The following is a 17,749-nucleotide window of genomic DNA, read 5'->3' on the forward strand; positions in this document are numbered from 1 at the left end:
GGCTCTCCCTCCACCCAGGTGTGAGGCAACACTGAGCTCTGCTGCATTTAGGGGTCCAGCTTTTCTTTGGAGCCCAAACAAGCCTGTTCAGGGACTGCTTCTTCAAGACTTCAAGATCTACTGATCTCCTGGCACCTTCATTATTGAATAGAAACTAGCAGGAATAGATAAGAAGGAAGAGAGAAAGTATCTTGAATGGCTCCTCAAAAGAGATCTTACCCTTGTAAATCTCTCACTTATACCCTTCAACATCCAGGAAAGAATGATATCAAACTAAGGAAGAGCAGGGTCTCCTCTGCCACGTGACCATAGTACCAGGGGCTTTGGGAGCCCAGTTTCAGTGGATTGTGCTTGAGGTCAAAGTTTGGGTAGAACTTATGAGGTATGACAGCTGTTCTCACCATAGAGTTTTTCATACAGATGCCTCATGTTTGTTGGGACATGAGATCGAAAGGTGGGTCATACATGTTATTCATTGGAAGGTCCAAATCACACTCTGGGTATCCAATGATAGCAGAAGGGAGGACATTTTTCCCAACCACAGTCTCCCTCCCTACACCTTCTCCCACCCTCATCTCCTGAGCTTTTTTGGTTAGAGTTTTCCCAGCAGCTGTCACTTCGCTGCCATATCCTGTCCTTCTGCAACCCAATTGGTGAATTTCCAAATCTGGGCCAACCCAATCATCCTATTTACCTACTTCTGTCTTCAGATACAAATCATATCTTCACATTGTCTGGCACTGCCATAAATACAAATTAGAACAAGGTATGCCACTCAAGACCAGGGGTACAATGGTCTTCACAAGCCTCCTTCTTCTGGCCTCTATCCTCCTCACTCTATTGCTCTTGGTGGCTGTCGAGATTGAGCCTTTTCTTCCTAAGTGTCTAGCCCCACCGCCACTCCCTCTCCTCAGACCTTGATCCTGTCTCTGCAATCCTCAGAGAACAGAAGTCATCTGCTGGGACACCCTCAAATTTCTTGCACCTACTTGAAAATTCTTCTTTATCTCCTCCTCTCTTCAGACTTTCTGTCCCTCCTGTCTGTGAGGAAAAAATACTTGCTTTGGTTTCAGAGTCATTCTCCACCTATGTTTAATATCACACCCTATGTGAGCCCCGTGATGTTCCCTTCAGTTAACTTCCTCTCCCTAGCAGCATCAGTCTCTCCCTCTCACTTCCTCTTTCCCATCTGGGCTCAGATGTGCTCCTGTTGCTACAGTGCCAGGGGCAGGCTATGGTCCCACACAGACCTGGGTTCAGATCTCACGTCTGCCTCTTACCAACTAGGGGATGTTGGGAAATAACCACACCACACAGAAGTCTATGGAGTGTCAGGCCAGTGCAAGGGACTTTACATACAATGATACCAAGCTCGCAGAATCCCGTCAGCATCCTCAGGAGACAAGGATGTTGTGTTTAGTTCAAAGAAGAGGAAGCTGGGCCCTGGAGAGGTTAAGTAATTTGTACAAGTTCACATAGCTAAGCAGGGCAGAGGTGGAGCCAGGGGAAGCTGGCCTGTATCACACTGAAGCCCACATTCTATCCTCCACTGTCTCCTAGATGTTCAGTCTCTTCTCTATAGAATATCAGTATTATTGGCTACCTTGTAAAGCTCTTATGAGAATTAAAGAAAATGATATGCACAGAGTGATTAGCATAATGTCTGGCATTCAAATGGAATGATTTCCATAGGATTACCAACCATGCATTCCATCTTGAAATTTCTTCCTTCGGGCTTCTATGAAGCTATGATATCCTAGTTGTCCTCCTGCCTCTCTGATCCACCTCTTGCATTCCCCATAATCCTCTTGGGCTCATCTTTTAAGTGTAGGCTTTGTCCAGAGTCCCTCATAGCTCCCCATTCCTGCACAATGTCACCTACTTCCCCAACTTCAGTCAGTGCCTCCCAGAGCCACCACCCTTCCTGATACCTCGGCAAACTCACGCCTCCTTCCCTAAACCTGTTCCTCCTCTGCAGTCTCCATGTTTAACCAAGGTGCTCATGAGCCATGATAAATCTCATTGCTTCCTTCCTTAGAAACCTCCAGTAGCCCCCTATTGCCAACAGAATAAACTGCAGAATCTTTAGCAAAGCAACCAAATCTCTTCATTAGCTGATCCAAACCACCTTCCCAGCTGCTTCCAACTGTGACAATCTATTGGACCGTTGCTATCGTGCCTCTCCTCCCCAAGATCTCTTTTCCCAGCGTAACACCCACACATACTCCAGCAATTCCTAGCCTGGCATCATGTCAAAACCCTCGACTGGGGCCAGGTGTGGTGGCTCACGCCTATAATCCCAGCACTTTGGGAGGCCAAGGCAGGTGGATCACGAGGTCAGGAGATCGAGACCAGCCTGACCAACAAGGTGAAACCTGTCTCTACTAGAAACCCGTGGTGGCATGTGCCTGTAATCCCAGCTACTCGGGAGGCTGAGGCAGGAGAACCATTAGAACCTGGGAGGTGGAGGTTGCAGTGAACTGAGACAACACCACTGCATTCCAGCCTGGGTGACAGAGCAAGATTCTGTCTGGAAAAAAAAAAAAAAAAAACCCTTCGACTTGGAGATCATCTCCAGACTGGCTTCATTTGCCTGGGTGTCTCTTTTAAAATGAAGCCCAAAAGCAGACAGTACTTTAGATGCTGAATAGAACTATGCCCTCCAGTGTTCTGAAAATTATACTTCTAAGAATGCAGCCTATCCTTTTTGTGCCTGCCCAACAGGCCAATTCTAGCTTCAGCATTGTAGCTGAGTCAGCCTTGGCTGATCACGAGCTTCTGTGTGCCCCCAGGGTGCTGACATCAGCACAGAATCATTTCAGGCATATGCTCTGCTTTTCCAATAGGACTGAAAACCCCTCAAGGGAAGGAATTTCTATGTTACATCCTATAAGGCTTACATGCCTTTAGTCCAGCTGGAGTGAATAAACCAGAGGATTTGTAAGGTCATATATAAAAGTGGGGTCATGTCACATTTAACCTCAATCTCCCCCATTGCTTGCCTTTTTTTAAATTCCACTTTAAAATGGAGCATAGGCAAAGAGTATACTTTTTTTTTTTGAGACGGAGTCTTGCTCTGTCACCCAGGCTGGAGTGGTGTGATCTTGGCTCACTGCAACCTCCGCCTCCCAGGTTCAAGTGATTCTCTTGCCTCAGCCTCCCGAGTAGCTGGGACTACAGGAGCATGCCACCACACCTGGCTAATTTTTGTGTATTTTTAGTAGAGACGGGGTTTCACCATGTTGGCCAGGCTGGTCTTGAACTCCTGACCTCAGGTGATCCACCCCCCCCCCCCCATTGACCTCGATGGAATCAGTACTTTAAAAAAAAAAAAAGTGAAGAGCATGGATTGAAACAAAGCTTGGATGAGACGGCAAATGGAAGAAAGGGAACGCGCCGCAGTGAGCCAGCCCTTTGCGCCTTACACCATGAGCTACTTATTCAAGCATGAAAACTGGGACATCATTCTCACAACACTAATTAGGCAAGGAAATGAGATATGCAAATATTTTTTAAAAAGTTGATTCTCCAATACTCTTGCCAGATAAAAGTTAATGAAGAAAACACAACCCAACAGGCTGACTCTGGAGCTGATGCCCATCACCCTAATTATCTGACCTAAGATGTCCCTGAAAGAAAAATCAAGCATGAGATGCAGGCTGCCCCATGACCCTGGAGACAGATCAAATCCTTGGAATCTCTCATGGGCCAGGTTGGCCCAAAGGTCAGAGGAAGCACAGTTGCCCAAGCAAGAAGCACAGAAGTTTCCAGAAATTGAAGGTGCTGCACTTTGAGGCTCCAACATGTCCAGCACCCCTTCTCCAGTGCAGCCTCCAAATGAAGGGTCTTTCACAAGAAGGGTTCTGTGGTACCCTCAAGTCATTCCATCATCCTTGAGTCATTCCTCAAGTCATCCTAGTGGGACACAGATGGGCACAACACTACACTGCCCACATGCAGTGATGCCTGCCTCGCCAAGCTGCCTCCCCTCATGGAGCCTCTGTTTTCTCAGCTGTGAAACTGGAATCCTGGCAGCACATGGCAGCTCCCTTCTCTCCTCCTGGACCACATTAGAACAAAGATGCTCATGATGGGCTGGGTGCAGGGCTGAATTCAGTTCACAGACAGCTACTGAGGGCCTTCTGTGTACCTCGCACTGTGTGAAGTTCCTGCCCTCTCATAGCTAAGGGAGAAGTAGGCAGACTGTAAATACTTGGGGCTGGAATAAGCCAGGCACTAAGAAAAGCCCCAAAGGCAGGAGGCTTTCCCAGGGAAGCAACATCCATGCCCAAGTAACCGGTGAGCAAGAGAGGAAGACAGGGACAGTCAAGGGCAGAGGGGCCAGTCTGTGCTGAGCCCAGAGGTGACCAGGGTGGCCCGTTTGAGGAGCTGCAACTGGGTCTGTATTGCTGGAGTATAAGATTCATTAAAATTCCCCTTAACTCAGTTCCTCTACACTTTAGGCCAGGGCTGCTCTCTGAAGCTTTAATCCTATTACATGGCTGTCTTTAGAGAACAGGAGACCATCCCCAGTCCTGTGTATCATCTACCCAGAATAGCACTCCAGTCACACTGACAATGTCATCAGACCCAGGAGACTCAGCCATGAGCAATCTGCAAGGGTGAGCCAAGGAGCAAGTAAGCACTGCAGGAAATAAAAACAAAATAGTCACTGCCCAGACACATGCCTGCCTGAACTGAAAATATGCTGGGGTGGGCAAGTCCCAAAGATCTCCATATACATATTAGAAACAGAAAATACTTTTTTTTCTTTTCCTAAAGATTCAATTCAGGATTCCAGGACCTTTAATACATTTAAATGTTACCAGATGACCCATACCCAATCTCCACAGGGCTGTGATCTGGACTGACTTATTCTTCACCAAATAAGCCTTCTTTTTACCACTATATTTATTCATCTATCTCTCTATCCATCCACCCATCCATCTATCCATCCATCCATCTATTCATCCATCCATCCACCCATCCATTCATCCATCCATTCATTTATCCATACATCTATCCATGTATCCATCATTCATCCATCTACCTATCCATTCATCCACCCATCTATCCATCCATTCATCCATCTATCCATCCATGTATCCATTTATTCATCTATCTATCCATTTATTCATCCATCTACCTACCCATCCATTCATCTACCCACTTACCTATCCATTCACCCATCTATTCATCTACCCATCCATCCCTCCATCCATCAATTAATCTATTCATCCACTCATCCATCTATACATGCATTTTCCCATCCATTCATCTACTCACCCATCATCCATCCATCCATTCACTGAATGCTTACTAAGTACCAGGCCCTGTTCTATATCCAGAGGTAACCAAGAAGACACAGGTTCTATTCTCTTGAAGTTGACATTCCCACTGACCAGCTTTGGAGGTCAAGCACCCCAGGCAAGACTTTTTTACCCTTGAGTCTGATGAGTGGCAAATAAATACAGTTCCACAGAAGCCCTTGGGTATCCCACTCAGGGTCAACCTTGCAGGCAGAGAGTATGCCTGCTCCTCAGTTTACCACCTTCTGCTCCAGCCTCTCCAAACTCAGATCAAGCCGGACCCAGAGAGAATTCCCTATGATGTAGGCAAGATTCTCCCCACTCTAAACCATGTAATAATCTAGAAAAGCCACATATCTTCACAGAAGCAGGGGACTGTGCTTCTTACTGGGGACATGGCAGCACATACATTTTAAATATGAAAAACATCCCCTCCTTCTAAGATCCCTGTATTGACGTTTTCAAGGCACCTCATTTGGATTTTGTACAAATTGAGAAATAAACTAATGAGCATCAGATAGAGGCCAAATTAATAAAATACAAATTAATAAAGGAGAATATGAAATAGATTTCATAATAATATACAAAATAATCAAGAAGCTGGAAGATATTACTACTATAATGATTGATATGGTTTGACTGTGTTTCCACCCAAATCTCATCTTGAGTTATAATAATTTCCACAAGATGTGGGAGGGACCCATTGGAAGGTAATTGAATCATGAGGGCAGTTACCCTCATATTTCTGTTCTTATGATAGTGAGTGAGTTCTTACAAGATCTGATGGTTTTATAAGGGGCTTTTATCCCTTTTGCTCATCACTTCTTCTTGCTGCTGCCATGTGAAGAAGGACACGTTTGCTTCCCCTTCCACCGTGATTGTAAGTCTTCTGAGGCCTCCTCAGCCCTGCAGATCTGTGAGTCAACTAAACCTTTTCTTTACAAATTATCCAGTCTCGGATATGTCTTTATTAGCAACATGAGAACAGACTAATACAGTGATGAAGGCATATGTAACGATGGCAATTAGAAATTCCAGGAGAAACAAAAAACTTTAAAAAGTTACAATAACCAAAATATCAAGCAAACAAAAACATAATATGATTCTGGGTAATCTATAAAGTACAAGAAAAGTGATTCCATTTGACCTTGATGCTAGGAATATTGTTGTTCAAATTATAAAGATATTTTGACATTAGACTTCTAGAGAAGAAATATGATCCTCATATACTACATGGTTCTACAGTGAACCACACTTCATAGCCCTGGCCTTAATAACACACAAACTTATAACAATAACACAGAAAGTTATAACCCACAAATACTCCACTAACCATCATTTTGCTTCTTTTCTTAGAGCCTGCAAGGGTTTTGTGGTGACAAATTTAAATGGCCCAGTTCACTTTTTAAAATTTATCTAAGGAATTATAAATTTTTTTTGCTTACTAAATTTCATTATGGTAGGCAGAGGTATTCAAAATCGTTCCATTAAACTAAGCTAAAAAAAATTCCACTGGACACACTTAAAAAAATGTTCATTCTAAATGACCCTTTTCCTCATAAAAAGTCATCAATGAAAAGGCTGACCAACCCATTTTCCCTCTCATTCCTGCTCCCAGTACACAGTGCTCAGAACCACAGTGACACATAGCTGTGAGGTAAAGTCAATAGTAACACTAAAAATTAAGCCAGGCCTCAGGTCACAGTGGGGAAGGAGGCCTGGATTCTTGCCCAGCCACTAACCATTTAGCATCTACCAAATCCCAGTCTGAGTGAAGTGTTTACATTTTCAACGTGGACAACAAATTTTTTAAATCTTTGGTTTGGTTTGGTTAACCAAGGCAAATACAACCATGCACAAAGGGTTCCAGGAATGCCAGTGAGCAGGGCTTATCCCAAGAACATCTGTCTTTAGGACTATAAAGCCACTCCAGCACTGGGTAAGGGCCGGACCCCAATGCTGGAATACCAGACTGTGAGGCCCAGAGCGCTCTGGGCAAACTGTTACATCTTCCTATATATCAAGTTTCTCATCTGGAAATGGGAATCAGGACAGCACTCAACTCACAAGGTTGCTCTGGTGATGAAATGGACAATCGTGCGAGGTGCTCAGAAAACTGTCCCTGAACAGGAAGCACTCGATACAAGTGAGTTTTGACTACGGCTTGAGCTGTTATTGCCTTTCTCTATGGAAATCCACTACTGGATGAAACAAAGGAATGGGGCCATGAGATGTGGAGTGAGAGAAAAGGACAAAGACCTATGGAAGCACCTGTGCTACATGGACTATCAAGTTTCATGTGGAAAAGCTCCTAAGGACAGCAGGCCAGCCATCAGTCATCCATATCTGACCTCCCAAGTGGCACAGACCATGCTTTTTCCCAGAGGCAGCCAACAGGGCTTCCAGGGAGTGAAGCCCGTGAAGCTCCTCACAGCTGCAGCCTGGGCACTGCTCTACCTGCCGCAGGTAAGCCGGCTGCTACAGCCGAGGAAAGCAAGCCTCTCTCGCAAGCAGAACCCAGGCTGGGAGCGCTAGGAAGCAGTCTACACTTGTGGCAGCATCACACTGTCCCTCACAGTGCCACCACCATAACCCAACATTTGAGGAAGCTGGGGTTTCCTACAATGCCTGTGCAGCCTCTAATGACTTACTTAAAGGGAGTTCTGTCCTTGAAATGTCACAGCCACAAGCATCTAACATTCATGGGCCACATGAAATGGGGAGAGATGCCCAAGGACTTTCCTCTCCTGTAACAGAAAAAAACTCCTTACCCCACAGACAGCTTTCTGGCTGCCCATCTGTGAATGTGACCCAGATACTCTACTCATTGGGGAAGGGCTGGATTCAGCCCCTAGGTCTTTGTGCCAGAGACCCAGAGTTCTCATTTGGAAAAACTTCTATAAAGGACATACACTGAACTCTGACCATAAAAACCCCACAACTCTCTATGGCATGTTACTCTCAGTACCCGCTGCCGCGTGTCTCCTCCTGCCATTGTAACCACAGAGGCTCCTCATTAGCATTGCAGCATTGCAGTTACCTAGATGCACCGTTGGGGGCATACACCTGCTCCAGGTCATCTCTGTCACCTCTTGGCACGATCCACAGTGCTGAGAGGAAGGCGTTCAACATGTGTTCACAGAATTGAAGCAAATTCAAAATGGAAATTCTTTCAAATATCCATTTCAGATACACATGTCCTGTGCTATGTACTATCTCTGGTTGTACTTCTCTCTAGCTCTTTGGTCTTTGAGGAAAAGGGCAGTAGATGTATCTTTTAAGGAGAAATGTTTATGGATGGAGCTGGAGGCCATTATCCTCAGCAAACTAATGTAGAAACAGAAAATCAAATACCGCATGTTAATCACCTACAGTGGGAGCTAAATAATGAGAACTTATGGACACAAAGAAGAAAACAACAGACACTGGGGTCTACCTGCGGCGGGAGGGTGGGAGGAGGAGAGGAGCAGAAAAGATAACTACTGGGTGCTGGCTTCATACCTGGGTGATGAAACAACTGTGCAACAAACCACCATAACATGTGTCAACCTACGTAACAAACCTGCTCATGTACTCCCGAACCTAAAATAAAAGTTTACAAAAAGGACAAATGTTTAAATTTCAGTTGTTAAATATGTAAACAACTGCTATAGAAAACAAACGTTATTTAATCATTCTCTACCCACCCAAAATGCTGCAAACATGTGTTTTTAGAGACGTTTATAAGTCAAAGTCTATACTGAAGAGTGGTCAAGATAACTCTACATCCTATTCACAATCTTAGTCTTGAGCCCAACAATCACTCAGTTCATGCATCCTTCTTCTTATGTTGACACTTTTTAAAAATCAACACTGATGCCTGATGAGAACCTAAATAAACTGATGACAATAGCAAAAACCTCCCCACTTCTTACAGACAAAAGTAAATAAACACAAAGAAAATAGAATCTGCAGGTCATTATTGGTATTTGGTGACCTCTGGTGGTCAAGTCCAGGAAGTTTCCACACGAGGAAACACTCTATTTCACAGATGGCATCTCTGAGGATCATTCAGACTAAAGCCCTCATCCCACAGGACTTCCGCAGCAAGGAAGCAGGTTCTGCTTCCGTCCTCCTGCATCTGTGTGTGTGAGAGGATGGAAAAAAACAAAAACAAAAACAAAAAAGGATAACATCAGCCTTTAGGAGGAGCAGAACAGGAGGAGCAATGCGACCCTGCTTCTCAACACACACACAAGACGCCTGGAAAGGCATAAAACTGCAGTGGATGAGCTGCACTTTCAACTCCCCAACACCATGCTCCATCTGAGCAGATGGCTGAGGCTGGCCACATCACAAAAGTGTCAACAGAATAAGCCAGTCAGTTTTGCCTTATTAATATCAGGGAAACATATTCTGTGAACAGCACACATTTTCAGGACATGTCCTAAATAGCCTCCCCTTACATCACCCTCTGTTATGCCACACTTTCCAAGGAGGCAGAGGTCTCACTGTGCTCACATCAGAGGGTTTTCATTCCCACTAATCCCATTCAACTCAGTCCCCACACTGAGCCCCTGTGCAAGACCTTACAGAGACTCTCCTTACTCTCCCCTTTGCTGCAGAAGGAAGCGCAGGCTCTGAGGATGGTGAATGCCTCTGGCCTTTCCTTGCACATTCCTGCATGGGGAGTTTCTGTGAAGTGTGGTGTCCATCAAGTAGGTGACTGGTTTTCTCTAGGCCATTCCATAACTCCCTGATATGGTTTGGCTGTGTTTCCACTCAAATCTTATCTTGAATTATAGTTACCATAATCCCCACGTGTCATGAGAGGAACCCGGTGGAGATAACTGAATCATGGGGGCGGTTTCCCCCATCTTGTTCCTGTGATAGTGAGTGAGTCCCATGAAGTCTGATTGTTTTTGCTCAGCACTTCTTGCTGCTGCCACATGAAGAAGGATGTGTTTGCTTCCCCTTCTGCCATGACCGTAAGTTTCCTAAGGCCTCCCCAGCCATACTGAACTTTGAGTCAATTAAACATCTTCTCTTTATAAATTAACCAATCTCACGTGTCTTTATTAGCAGTGTGAGAATAGACTAACACACTCCCATTAACTACTAAATTATACATAAGCTGATCACTCTTGTGTTCAGAATCTTTTTAGTGGGATGGGTGGGATAAATGATGAAGGATGGGTGAATGACAGATGGGTGGATGATGGATGAATGGAGAGATGATGAATGATGCATGGATGATGAATGATGGATGATGAATAGATGATGAATGGATGATGGATGAGGGGATGGATGGGTGATGGGTGAATGGGGGGATAGGTGGATGGACACAGAGAGACAGGTGGATGAACAGGTGGGTAGATGGGTGGGCAATAGATAGAAGGAAGGATAGAAGTCTAAAAAGATTTCCATGACATGTAGGTCTTGCACGGAGACTAAATTAAAAAAAAAAAAACACAATCCCTACCCACTAAAGGTTGTGTTAGTAATGATACAACATGAGATCAATCGATGACAAGAATAGATGAACACAAAGTGATTCCAGAAGAAAAATCAGAGTAGGTGACCTCCAAGCAAAAAGAAAACAGACTAAAGCCTGGTCGTATTATGGCAGTAGCTACAAATATTGAGATTATTAATGTGAGGAGGCTGAGTAACCTTCTGCTCAGGTGGAAGTGTCATGGCACCTGATTTGTGGCCATTAGGACAGATGGAATGTCATTCTCTGACACCTGCTGATCTGCCCCAGCTCCAGCCAGTAACTGAAGCCCACAGGCAGAGTGGTGGAGAGGCAGATGACCAGGAGCTGGACACCCCGGTGAGGATTATCGATACTGGGACCTCTCTGGTGCTGTATCAGAGCTTGGGTGAAGGGGCAACCCCGAGCAAGACCCCATAGCAGTGGCAGCATGCAGTGTACTGTGCCCACTCAACACAGCACGGGCCCACAGAGCCACGCCACCACTCTGTGTGCGGTGAGAAGGGCCTGTGCTGGCCACTGACCAACCCCTGCTGGCTCTCAAGGCGACCTGGATGCCCTCAGCCTCCTCTTCATTGCTGAAATCGTCCATGAACCCTTGCAGTCAGAAAGTCACAAAAAGGTTACTCAAGGACACAGTATCCCATTTCGAACCCCCATCAACAGCAGGAGAGACTTTCCCATGCCTTGCTGGGACCCGTCACTCACACCCAACAATGCACCCTGTAGGAAAAGATTGCGTGTCTATCACTGGGTCTGAGAATCCCCTGAAGCCAGTTTCTTCCCTTTGCTCTCCCTGCAGCTCCTGGGGATGGGAAGAGCTACCCCAACTCACATGTGGCACCCTGTACAACTTGGAGATGGCCGTTCAGGCTCTCGGGACTGGCTGAGTGTGTCTGCTGCCCAGCACCCACATGCCTGAAAAGACAGCCCAGAATGCTGGTTGCACTCAGCGTGCAGCCCTGCAGCTCAGCCGCTGCCTGTGACTCTGCAGCCCCAGCCCTGAGCACACTCTCAGACCACCAGGGCCACACTGCCAAGTGTAGGTGAGCATGACCCCAGTGCCTGCTTACTGTACAGTACACGAGTGAGGAAACGTGAAGCACATATTATGGGGAGCAGTGTCTGGGACAGAGAGGAAGGAAGAAAGGAGACTCCTGGTTCTGGACAGAAGAGCCACATGGAGTTAGATCAAAGAGGCAGCAACATCCTCCTTCCCACCAACATGGAACTGGCAGGGCGGCTGGGATGTGGGAGCACAAGAACCAACACGTATTGAGGGCTTCCCTCTGCTAAGAGCTACACCAGGGCAGGGGCTTTGGACATGAATCCTGATTCAGACCTCATTCACTCTTTCAACTCCTATTTGCTATATGTCGACTGTGTGCCCAGCCCTGTGTGTGAAGCTGAACACACAGCAGTGGATGAGGCTGGCAGGGCCCTGGCTGCGTGGAGCTTTTAGGCTAGTGAAGGAGACAGAACCCACCTATTACACATGAGTTGTTACACACATGAGTTGTAATAAATGCTATAAGCAGGGAGTCCAGTGCCTTGGGAACAGGTGACAGAGGAACCACATACAGACTGAGGCCTTTCCGAAGAAAGGACAGTCATTCAAGCTCTGAAATGTACATGAAAAAGGGGGCCTCCCCAGCAGGATGGCAGCACGTGTGAGCCCCCTCCCACAGTGGCACAGGGGAGAGACGGAAATGAGGCCAGAGGGACAGAGGACAACGGAGAGAGGGGGTGCAGTGAGGGTCACGAGGGATCCTGGATACAGGAACAGAACTTGGGCCTTGATCCTGGGGGCCCAGAGGGTGACAAGGGGGCTGAGATAGTAGTGCTGGTGTTTCACAACCATATCCAGGTGTTCTGTGCAGGGGTCTTAAGGAACAGAGCCCACAGCAGCAGTGTCACCTGGGAACCCAGAAATGCAGATTCTCCACCCCATCCCAGAGCTGCGGAATCGCACATCATGGGGGTGGGACCTGGCTACTGTGCAGCACCCAATTTACAAGATGAGCTTGTCTTAGCTAAAATATTTACCTCTGTGCAAAATCAACCCCAGAGAACGGGCTAGACCTCATTTACATTTCTCACTCTCTCAGGTGCCCCAGCTTCCTCCTCCTTCTGAAAAGACTTGCCAGCCTCCCGGCACAGGCTGCAGGGGTCTCCCAAGCCCCCACTCCCAGCCCTCCCAAACACATTCACTCCCTTTTCCTCCTGTTCTTGCTAATCATTTAATTTGTCCTGGCATTTCTGACACAAATTAGATGATGGTCAATATGTCAAAGCTTTAGAGAAAATCCAAAAGTTCTGAGGAATGCCATGAAAATGAAAAAAAACACGAAAAATATGACATTTGGGCAAAGTTTAAAATGACCGGGCACGCTCAGCCTTGAGTGAATGTCACTGTGGGGAGCCGCGGTGACAGTTTTCTAATACACAAGGAATGCATATAGGAGAAAGGGATCCGTTTTTCCACTCATCAGCAAGAGCAGAAGGAGAAGGACCATCTTAGGTTTCAGCCGGGAAAACACATGTCATGTGTTTGAGCCATAGGAGAGGAAGAGCTGCCAAGAGGGCCGGTGAGATCATCCTCGCCAGAGATGCTGGAGATGAGATCACAGTGGCCCGGGTCGCTGTCCGGCAGGGTGCCTGGACCACGCAGAGTCTCAACCTTGCTGGGCTCTGTGCAGGGTCTTCCCACTGCCTGACAATCCCATCTCCTAGCAAGGTCTGAATGGGCAGGGCAGGTGCTGATTCCGGGTTACTATGGTTTGTTTCAGGCACCTGAGAATTCAAAGGATGCTATGCATCTCTGTGAAACATTGCATATTCCCTTGTTACCTGGAGGCCAAGATATCAGGTATTTTTTTCATGGGAAAGCCCATGTCTTCCCTTCCTTTAGCCAACTCCTGTCTTCCCAGTAACAGCAACGGCGGCAGCAGCAGCACCAATAACAGCAACAACCATCACACGAATAACAGCCACAAGCTATGGAGCATTGCTCTGGGCCAGCACTGCACACACATTCTTCACTCATGCCTCACCACCATCCTAAGATCCATTTCACAGATGAAGAAACTGGATCTTAGGATGGTGGTGAGGCATGAGTGAAGAATGTGTGTGCAGTGCTGGCCCAGAGCAATGCTCCATAGCTTGTGGCTGTTATTCGTGTGATGGTTGTTTAAAGACAAGAAAACTGAGGTCCTGAAAACTTATGATGCACAGCTCTTCTGAAAATGCTAAGACTGGATGCAAGGTTCCTGACTTCCAGGCCACTGCTCTTTCCAGTTTACAAGGCTGCCAAAAACCTAAGAATTCAGTTTGGAGTTTACAATCGCCAAAGCGAAGATGCGCTACCAAGGATGTTACTGAAAAGAACTAGGGGTGGCAAGATCATCTCCCTGGTTCCTTCTTTTTTCTTTTGTTCTTTCCAGTATTTTCCATACTGATGTTTAACGTCAGGGTGAGCGACATAACACGTTGGTGAGACATTCTCATTAAACACCCAGTGAACTAAACTAAGACACCAATGAACAAGTTATGAGGGAAGACAAAACTTCCACCTTCTGGTGTCTGTGAGAACAAGTCATCTTCTGCGACCTGACCAGAGTTGATACTAAGGTATTTGTCCGACCCCAAAGTCTCCCTTTGCAGTGTCACTATGTGTACTGCTCACCAACACTCCGGGAAGAGCCCGCCACGGCAGGCGGGGACTGCGTGGCAAGCCTGGCTCTGGCCGCCGCCGGCTCGGAGCTCCCGCGCGGACATGGCAAGGTGGCCAAGCGAGGGATCGAATGAGGCGGAAGGCGCGGAATCTCAGGCCAGGTCCAGCTTCTTCTGCGTCGCCGCCAGCTTGTCCTGCAGCCTCCGTTTCCTCCAGTCCAAGTAGCGCCTCCGCAGTCGGTTCGCTTGCCAGCCCAGGAGTATTCCAGAGGCGAAGGCTACTAGCACTGACAACTGCAGCGTCCTTTCGGACACATCCGCCATGGCAGCCACCGGCGTTCAGCGCGGTCTACGGCGCGGCGGCGGGGTCAAAAGGCGCCGCGCGTTCAAGGGCGGGGCGCGGAGCGAAAATGAGGCCAAGGTGGTGGGGCATTCCCAGCGCAGCCAGCGAGACGTTGGTTCTCCCGAAACTCGTTAATGGTCCCGTCTGTCTCGCCTTCAACTGAAGACTTTCTCAGACCATGGATGACCCCACCTTCCCCTCTCCTGAGCCCCCCAACATTTCTCGTTGATGCCTTACATCTTTAGCTAACACTGGGGGCGTGTCTTGCTGACCCAACTCTAAGCTCTTCACCGCTTTGTATTTTCTTTCAGCAATAGAATGCGAGCCATTTGTCTAACTTTAAATTTTCTGGTAACCTGTTTTTTTAAAAAATAAAAACAAAAGCATGAAATTGTTTTTAATAATATATTTACTTATCCCAATATATACAGGATGTTATTTCCACATGTAACTCTTTTTTAAATTATTAAGGAGAAGCTTTTTTTTTTTCATGCCAAGTCTTTGAAATCTGGTGTATATTTTACAGTTAACAGCAAGCACATCTCAATTTGAACAAATTTTCAATGGAGATACTTGTCAGTGTCTAGATTTCATAAAATGTACAGCTGAAAAAGTAGATTCATATACAAGCTGTTCTAAACACACAAATAATTTTCCAATAACCGAATGGAGTACCAGTTTTTAGATTAAATTTAAATTCATTAAAATTTTTTAAAAATTAAAAACTCAGTTCTTCAGACACACTAGCCATGCCTGGGACCAGTGGTTACCTTATTGGACAGCACAGGTCTAGGCACCATGCCATCCCGGAACTAACATAGGGTCAAAATTGTTGGGATAGGAAACAAACAAACACACTTCTAATGATGAAAGTAATTTTGACACCCCACCCCCCGACCATGACTTCCACCTCCTGGTGTTCAGGCCTTTGAGTAATCCCCTCCCCTTGAGGGTGAGTGGGACCTGTGACTTGCTTCTAACTAATATAATAAAGCAAAAGTGATGATGATGTCACTCCTGTGATTACTATGTATATTAATCTGTTCTCACATTGCTAATAAAGACAAACCCGAGACTGGGTAATTTACAAAGAAAGGAAGTTTAGTTGACTCACAGTTCCATGTAACTAGGGAGGCCTCACAATCATGGCAGAAATCAAAGGAGGAGCAAAGGCACATCTCACATGGTAGCAGGCAAGAGAGCCTGTGTAGGGAAACTCCCCTTTAATAGACCATCAGATCTCGTGAGACATATTCACTATCGCAAGAACAACATGGGAAAGACCCACATTCATGATTCAATTACCTCCCTCTGGGTCCCTTCCATGACGTGGGAATTTTGGGAGCTACAATTCAAGATTTGGGTGGGGACACAGCCAAACCATATCACTGTGTATATAAAATTTCTTAGCAAGTTAAAGACTCTCCTGTAGCTTGATGAAGTGGACATGCTGGAGAAGCTCACAGAACAAAGAACTGCAGTGGCCTCTAGGAAAGACCTCCAGCCAACAACCAGCAAAAATCTGAAACCCTTAGTCCCAAAACCACAAGGAAATGAACTCTGCCCACAATCTGAATGAGCTTGGAAGCATATTATTTCCCATTTGAGCCTCCAGATGAAAACACAGCCTTGCTCCTTGATTGCAGTCTTGTGAGATTATAACAGAGGACCCAACTTAATTGTGCTTGGATTCCTGACCCATGGAAAATATGAGATAATAAATGTGTATTGTTTTAAGTGGCTACGATTATGGTGATCTGTTGCACGGTAAAAGATATGGTAAAAAACTGACATTTTTCCCACTTTAACTCTCAATACAGACCACCTCTGGTCACCAAACAATACATTCAATACTCTGACACCAGAATTAGGATCAGGGAGACCTTTTTCCTATACACCAATCAATTCTGCAGCAGACAATAGCTGGGTGTCCTCTAATTCAATTAAATTTTGACACTTACTTACCTAGATATAGAATCAGGTCCCACAGGTTTAGGGCTCAGTCCCACAAGACTTCCTCCTACTTCCAGTGTCAATCACAAATAGGTTGTCACCCATACTTCTGAAGAACCGGCTACAAATCAGGAATTCCCACAAACCCCTCCTTAGCTTTGATTAATTTTCTAGAGAGGCTCACAGAACTCAGAGAAATGCTTTACTTACTTTTACCTACTTATTATAAAGGATATTGTAAGGTTTATTGCCAAGTTAAATGAGGAAACGGAGACCAGAGTAAGGAAATTAAAAGCCAATTTATTCAGCTCCTGGGCGAGGTTCTATGGTCCTGGAAAGAGGCCAAAGAAGTCGCGCTTCTCTTCTTGGGGCATGGGGTTTTATAGGGAGTGGAGGTAGTTGATCAGCTGCGGGGGAAACAAAGCAGAGGTATTCTCATTGGTTATGAAGGGACTGGGCACGGACAAGGCGAGCTGCCATTGGCAGCCAAGCTGGGCTACTGGCAAGTGGGCCGGTTGAGGACGTATGGGGCAAGCTGCCATAGGGCAGGTCTTTGGCGGGATTTTTCAAAATTTCGGTGGGGCCGAGTGCATAGTTTGCTGATGAGTACGGCACTGAGATTGGAATCCGGAAGTGGGTGTGGGGAGCCTGCGTGGAGAGGCCAGATGCTGAGTAATGCACTCAGAATGGTGACGTAGTTTTCAGGCGTGGAGAGGTGTGCCCATTTGGCTCCCAGCGAGGCAACCTGCCTTACAGATATTACAAAGGATATAGTTAAACAGCCAGGCGGAAGAGATGGATAATGTAAGGCATATAGAAAAGGGCATGGAACTTTCATATGCAGTTCAGGACCACCACCCTCCAGGAACTTCCACATGTTTAGCTATCCAGAAGCTCATTCAAACCCAATCCTTTTGGGTTTTTAAGGAATCTTCATTACATAGGCATGGCTGATTACATCATTGGCCATTGGTGATCAAATTAACCTTCAGGCCCTTT

General features: G+C 46.2%; 1 protein-coding gene and 1 long non-coding RNA gene across 2 annotated transcripts in view; both read right to left on the reverse strand.

The window, feature by feature from the left end:
- Positions 1–14,503: 14,503 nt before the first annotated feature.
- LOC135272945 (mitoregulin) lies at positions 14,504–14,784 on the reverse strand. Its single transcript, XM_064371691.1, has one exon. It carries the CDS (start codon positions 14,776–14,778, stop codon positions 14,608–14,610), a length of 171 nt encoding a protein of 56 aa, XP_064227761.1. The 5' UTR covers positions 14,779–14,784; the 3' UTR covers positions 14,504–14,607.
- A 2,252-nt stretch (positions 14,785–17,036) lies between these two features.
- The window catches only part of LOC135272946 (uncharacterized), a 60,983-nt gene continuing 60,270 nt past the window's right edge, over positions 17,037–17,749 (reverse strand). The window contains exon 3 of the long non-coding RNA XR_010340852.1: positions 17,037–17,495. This is a non-coding gene — a long non-coding RNA (uncharacterized LOC135272946). The remainder of the gene's footprint in view (positions 17,496–17,749) is intronic.

Source organism: Aotus nancymaae, unplaced genomic scaffold (genome assembly GCF_030222135.1).
Source record: "Aotus nancymaae isolate 86718 unplaced genomic scaffold, 86718_ANA_hifiasm-v0.15.2.pri h1tg000155l, whole genome shotgun sequence".
Taxonomy (NCBI): domain Eukaryota; kingdom Metazoa; phylum Chordata; class Mammalia; order Primates; family Aotidae; genus Aotus; species Aotus nancymaae.